Below are 6815 nucleotides of genomic sequence, written 5' to 3' on the forward strand. Positions count from 1 at the left end.
GTATACAGAGGGGTTACAGGGGTAGTAAAGAGGTTTTTGGTGGGTAGCTCACAGTGGGGTGATGGGTAGTTTATTGTGGGAGTGGTTTAGTGTATACTGGGTAGACGTAGTTCTGGATCAGTAGTATTTATAACATTGTGCATCCCCTCTGCCCTCTCAGGTAGACGGGAGGGAGATGTTGCCCACCCAGGCCGGTTCCTCTCCCGGGAACGGTCTAGGCCGCAACCCCGGATTGTCGTTATCCCGTAGCCGGGCAGGAAACGGAAGCTCCCCAGGGAGGGGCAATCGGCCTCGGTACGAGGTGTCTCCAGTGACCGGATCGGCCATGTACAGCGGTAGTGAAGCCACCTCTGACTCCGGGGAGGAGGATGAGACCCCATCCCGAGGGGTGAAGAGAGGACTAGCTGAGCTGGACCTGCCTGATCCAGGGGGACCCGGAGGAGCAGGGGGAGCCACATCTGGAGGATACCCCGGGGCCAGTGGAGTGGTGTCGGGGGCCAAGCCTGGCAAGAAGACCCGGGGCAGGGTGAAGATCAAGATGGAGTTCATTGACAATAAACTGAGGCGTTACACCACCTTCAGCAAGAGGAAGACTGGCATCATGAAGAAGGTAATGGTGGGGGGCATTTGAGCTGGGTATCAGGAAAGCAGTGAGGACTGGTGCCCATGTGCAGCTCCAATGCATGGTCTATGGGGGAGGTTATACCGTGTTCAGTTATCTGTGTTTTGAAGTTGCAGCTTGTTATAAGACATCGGTGATGGGGTCGCAGAGCGTGAACTCGGCAGCCCACCATTGTGGGTGCGTGCTCTGCGCCTGGTGCCTGGTCACATGTCTCAGGTATGCGCAGGAGAGCGAGCGGACTTGTTGACTTATTTTGATTCCTCGGTGCAGTTGGTTGATTTACAAAGCCGTTCTATGAGCAGGTCCGGGGATAGAGACGCGAGCAGAGATGCGGCATGTTCTGTGGCTGCATGCCGCGCAATGCTGTGCGTATCTCACCCCGTCTGTGCCCCGGTCTGATGATACCCCGGTTAAGGGCCGAGATCTATGAAGGTGAATCGTGCTCAGTCTGCTCCAGGCTCCTAGGAACAAAGTGAGCCGTTCTCTACCCTTGCAGATCACCTTTCGGACAGTCGGGCCGCATGCTGTGTGCTCTTGGATCAGTTTGGTGTCTGGTTTGCTTGTAGCCGCTTCGGCTTGTTGGATTGCTGTCCACTTTCTGCACCCGGTATCTTTCTGTAGAGAGAATACTCAGCTGTTTATTTCTTTTGCTTTGGATGTGGGGGTTGGGGGCTCTAACCAGGGCGGCTGTCCTTTCCTATCTCAGGAGGGGGGCTTTGCAGAGACCCCCTCCAGCGGGCAGACAAGAAACAGATGTGTTTTAGGGCATGAAGGTGATAACAGCTGTGTGGGGGGGGATGGGTCCTGCTAAAACAAAGCACCAAACATAAAGTTGCATGTGCGATGCGTCTATCCAGCTAATGAAACAAACGGCAAACGCACTCATCGATTCATAGCTTCTGGCCAACCTGCGCCCAATTCATCCTTTGCCATGTATGCTCCAAGATGGAGGCTCTCATAGATCGGGGTTACAGAGAGGGGCCATGACGAGGCAGTGAGGCTTCCACGGATTTTGCAAAAGTTGTGCAACTACAACCTCTGTCTCTGACCCTGATAGGTACACGGCGTGTTTTATTTTTTGTTTTGCAGGCTGGCTGAGGAGTGTGCCGGGAAACGTTTGTTTTTGTCTATCCAGCTGTCACGCTGTTGCACTTCTCCCAATAAAACAAACATCCTAAACTCCCCGAGAACAGTATGGTGGTCTTTGTACACCAGCGGGGGGGGCCGAGGTCAGACTTACTAGAGTCTTCTCTAGGTTGCCAGTTGTTGAGTTATAGAAACCATCTCTGATACACTCATCCCGCAACATGAGAATCCTTTTCAGAATGTATCTTTTCACTATAATCACGGAATACATTAAAGTGACACTAAACTCGGGAGTAAAATCTTCCACATACATTCAAGTACCTGAACTAGTAACAACAATGTATCTTATTTGTGTATCACTCGGCTGCAGATCCTCCAATCAGCTCTGGATTGGTGCTGACACTGTCCTTCCTTCCGGGGGCATCTTTTGGGGTGTATGTGTGTGTGTTCGTTCACTCCGCTCCGAGCTCGATCCCGAGATGGACTACAATCTCATGTTTAGTTTACTAATTTGTATTGAGATTGTAGTCCATCTCGGGATCGAGCTCGGAGCGGAGTGAACGAACACACACACATACACCCCAAAAGATGCCCCCGGAAGGAAGGACAGTGTCAGCACCAATCCAGAGCTGATTGGAGGATCTGCAGCCGAGTGATACACAAATAAGATACATTTGTTACTAGTTAAGTAGGGCTGCAGCTAATGATTTTCATAATCGATTAGCCGATTATTAACTTTGGATAAAATCATAATAAAATACACAAATGCAGCGTTACAGACATATAGTTTACTTCTGAATAAGTACGCACATTTAAAAAAAAAAAAAAAATCCACACTGCACTGGAAAGCAGGACATTGCAGTACCGTGCGTTCCAGTGTCGGGTGATCACACTGCGGACCGGGAGGTGCATTTGGGATCCGTTGAAATGAATCGCGACACTCCACCTGCAGCAAAACTTGTCATGCCGAAACTGAAAATGGATGCACACAGCCGCTGCAAGCACGAGTACCTCCATTAGAACGATGGTGGCAGCCATGCGGGGGGAGGGGGGAATTGCGCTGCAGGGACCCACTTGAAAACGAGAAATTAAAAAGTTTTAAAGAAAAGCAGCAACAGTTTCCAGCAAAGGAGAGTCTACTTAAATGGAAGAAAACAAAACTTTATGGTACCTGAATGTATTAAGATTCTACTCCTGAGTTTAGTGTCTCCTTTAACCTTTTTGTTTTGGTCTGCTTAATCTTAAATTGGCCTTCCATCATCAAGAGCCACTTAGTTTAAAAAAATATCCCAGTGAGCCCCTGGGGTATGCTGGTTAGTTCAGATCTCATGAGAAGACCCCCCCTGCGTTGTCATCTGTCAGCTCGTAAGATTTGAGCTACTTTGCCTTCCGCAGGATCTCGTAGGAAGGAGCTGGTGTCGCTACCTGCAGTTTTTTTCCCCCTGTGGGTTGTACTTGTGGCTAAAAATGATATATATTTTGAGTGGACCCTTCATGTTACTGCAAGGTCTGCTTTAAAGGAGAACTATGGGGTCAGTGTTTTTCCCCATAGTTCTCCTTGGGGTAACGGGAGGACACAAACTAGCGTCCTCCCGTTACCCTAAGCTCAGTATATAGGGAGCTACAGCTCGCGGCATACTGAGACGCCGCACATGGAGCGGATCCCGACTTAGATGACGGGATCCGCGCAGCTGCGTGAGTGACAGTTGGCTCTGCCTATCTAGAGGGCCAGAGCCAGCTGTACCCTGCTCCGTCCCCCGTCCGTTCCGCCAGTCAGGGCTGGAGGATCAGAGCGGGGAGGGGGGAATCCAGCCCCTCCCCTGTCACGGCAGAGAGCCATGACAGGATCGAGAGGTGAGCGAACGCCGGTATGTGTTCTCTCACCTCCCGATCTACTGAGCCGACCTGTGACAGTCTCATTGTCACAGGTCGGCTTAGAACTATGAGGTGAGTGGCAATCACTCATGTCATAGTTCTCCTTTTAACTGTATGAAGGGACGGTCCTGATGCTGCAGGGTAGCAGGATTCTGGTGCCCCTGGATGGTTCTGTATCTGTACATAAGATGAGCTAACCAGATTTGCGCTGGAGAAATGTCCGCTAGGATATGGTTTGTAGCTGCTGAGATTTTCCCTCTGCTCCAGGTTCCGGGTACTCCTTGGGGAAGCCGAGTAGCCTGATTCCAGCCAGGGTCAGAAAGTCCAACAAGCCTGGTGCTGCCTCCCAATAGCAGACTAAAGGTGCCCATACACTCTTCGCTTTTTGTTCGAAAATGGTCTACGAATGGTCTTTCGAACAATAATCGATCAGTTGATGGGACACCAATTATTTTTTTTTTTAACTCCGGCTCAAATTTCCTCGGTCGGCCAGGCTGGAAAACTTTATTGGAATTGAATGGAAATCGATCGATTAGCCCCCATTCACACTAAGCGACATGGATATCGCGCATTTTTCCGCGCGATTGTCATATGCGCGATATTGCGTGACTTGTCGCACGACTTTACGTATTGGGCTGAAGCAATCGTCATCAAAATTGCGCGCTATCCGCGCAAAAAAGGGTCATGTACAAGGGACAAGCTACAGGTGACGAGCTACAGGCGACATTGAGCTGTAAGATGTGAACAGCTCCATTGAAATGCATTGGACTAACTACATAGAGCAATATCGTGTGGAGATATGCGCAATTTTGGAGCGGAAATATGCGCGGTAAACCGCCCAGTGTGAACGGAGACTAAGTGGCACGTAGTACGAAAAAACCTAAGCCAAAGTATGACTCGCACCCAAAAATGATACCAAGTCAATCCTCTTTATTGACTAGAATAGTGTAAGATCTCAGAGGGACGTTTCCGAAACCTAGTGCTCCCTTCTGCAGGCAAACAGAAAAAGGCGAACACCAACAGTAGAAGTGATAGAAATACATAGTAGCCGGGGGGATTTGACTTTGAGACTGTCACAGGTCGGCTCAGTAGATCGGGAGGTGAGGGAACACATACCGGCGTTCGCTCACCTCTCGATCATTTCCCTGCGGAGAGCCGTGACAGGGGAGTGACTGCATTCCCCCCTCCCCTCTCCGATCCGCCAGCGCTGACTGGCGGAACGGACGGGGGAGGGGGCGGGGACAGTTGGCTCTGCCTCCAGATAGGCAGAACCAGCTGTCACTCACGCAGCTGGGTGGATCCAGACATAATTGTCGGGATCCGTTTCAGCTGCGGCGTCTCAGTATACCGTGAGCTGTAGCTCGCGGTATACTGAGCTTTGGGTGACGGGAGGACGCTAGTTTATGTCCTCCTGTGACCCTTAGGAGAACTATGGGGAAAAGCCCTGACCCCACAGCTCTCCTTCTTTAAATCATAATTTTTAAAGAGCAGCTGTCGTCTCTGTCCCGCAGCGGCTCCTCCTCTGACCCGCTGTTGACTCACCGACAGTCACATTCACTTTGTTGGGACGGCTGGTTATGCGGCAGTGACACAACAAGGTGAGGGACGTGGCGGGCAGCAGGTGAGCGGATTTGGAAAGCAATGGGATAAAGGAATATTCCTGAACTTTGTTTTTATGATTTTATCTCCTGGTTCCTTACTGTGAAATTGTGTGAAGGCCTCAATGCAGCGCATGTTATCTCAGCTTCTAGAGCTTGGATTCATTGAATGAGTTTACCAAAAATTTAAATATTGCGCAATATACAACCTCATGCTACATAACTAGGCTCCATTTCATGCTGAATAAACAATTATTAATGTATCTTAAATAGAAAAAACAATTATTAATGTATCTTAAATAGAAAACTATCTTTAGATAGATTTTTTTTTTTTTTTTTTTTTTTTTTTTACTCCAAAAGCATTTTATTAAATTTAATAAAAAAACAAGATTTACATTTTTAAAAAATCCGATTTTAATTAAAAAGAAAAATCGATTTTTTTATCCACCCTGCATAGTAGTGACGGCCAATAAACCAATCAAAAAGGATCCCATCCCCCCCTATTGGCTGTCACTACTAAGGGTCTCTACACACCTTACGATTATCGTACGATAATCGCGGGAAATCCAGCGATCGTACGATGTTCGTAAGGTGTGTGGAAGCCGTGCGACCTCTACTACTGTAAGGTCGCACGACTTTAAACTTACGGACATGTTTGAAAACCCGCCGAGCATCGTACGATGTTCGGCGGGTTTGTGGCATGTCCGTACGATAACAGCCGCACGGGCCGGTGTGCGCAAGCGCACACTGCCCGTTCGGCATTGCGGTCATCGGAAGCCCGCCCCTCAGGGGGCGTGGCTTGCGATCATCGCAAGTACGATCTGCCTATGCAACATAGGCAGATCGTACGTTTTTTTAAGTACCTTACAACCATCGCAAAACAAAAGTCTTGCGATGGTTGTAAGGTTTGTGCCCAGCCTAAGTATTTATATCACTTCTACTGTTGGTGTTCATTTTCTGTTTGCCTGAAGAAGGGAGCACTCGGTTCCGAAACGTCGCTTTCAGATGTTACACCATTCTAGCCAATAAAGAGATTGACTTTGCATCGCTTTGGGGCGCGAGTGACCTTCTATCTGAATTTTAGTCTGAAAAAAAAATCACCGCTAGAACACTGCACATGACAAACGAATATCCGTTCCCTCGATCAACAAAATTCGGCCAACAAACGATTATTGAAATCGACATTGGTCTGCACTTGTTGGACTACTTGAGATAGAATTGACCGTGAGTTCTTGGCAGCAAGGCAATTTTCCGATGGAAAATCTATAGGTGTATGGTCAGCTTTAGGAGAACCTGTCCTCTGAATGCAGTCACCTCATTTGGGCAGCCTGGACACACAGCCCAACAAATGCAATGAGTGTTGAGTTCAGTGCATATAAAAGTGACAGCTCTTGGGTCCATGCCTGCGCATCCATTCCCTTCTCAGCTACTCTAGTTTTGGACTTGTGAGAGATGGGAGGTGGTCGGCCTTTAGTGACCACCACCGGGAAATACTATGTCCCATGTGCAGCCAGTGAAGTCCGCTTCTGGTCTGAATGCTTGTTCTAGGTTAGTGATTGTTGTCGCTATCTCCGAGCAAACCAAACCACTCGCCATGTGCTTCCGCACTGCAGGGGTTAAAGGGGTAAGTCCAC

The 6815-nt window shown here is 48.8% G+C and overlaps 1 protein-coding gene across 2 annotated transcripts in view; it reads left to right on the plus strand.

The window, feature by feature from the left end:
* The first annotated feature begins 151 nt into the window (after nt 1–151).
* The window catches only part of SRF (serum response factor), a 27361-nt gene continuing 20697 nt past the window's right edge, over nt 152–6815 (plus strand). For both annotated transcript variants that reach the window (XM_018567940.1, XM_018567942.1), the window contains exon 1: nt 152–610. In XM_018567940.1, coding sequence (XP_018423442.1) covers nt 176–610 — 435 coding nt within the window. In that variant the 5' untranslated portion in view covers nt 152–175. The remainder of the gene's footprint in view (nt 611–6815) is intronic.

This window comes from Nanorana parkeri, unplaced genomic scaffold (genome assembly GCF_000935625.1).
Source record: "Nanorana parkeri isolate BGI_ZX_2015 unplaced genomic scaffold, ASM93562v1 scaffold1119, whole genome shotgun sequence".
NCBI classification, from domain to species: Eukaryota; Metazoa; Chordata; class Amphibia; order Anura; family Dicroglossidae; genus Nanorana; species Nanorana parkeri.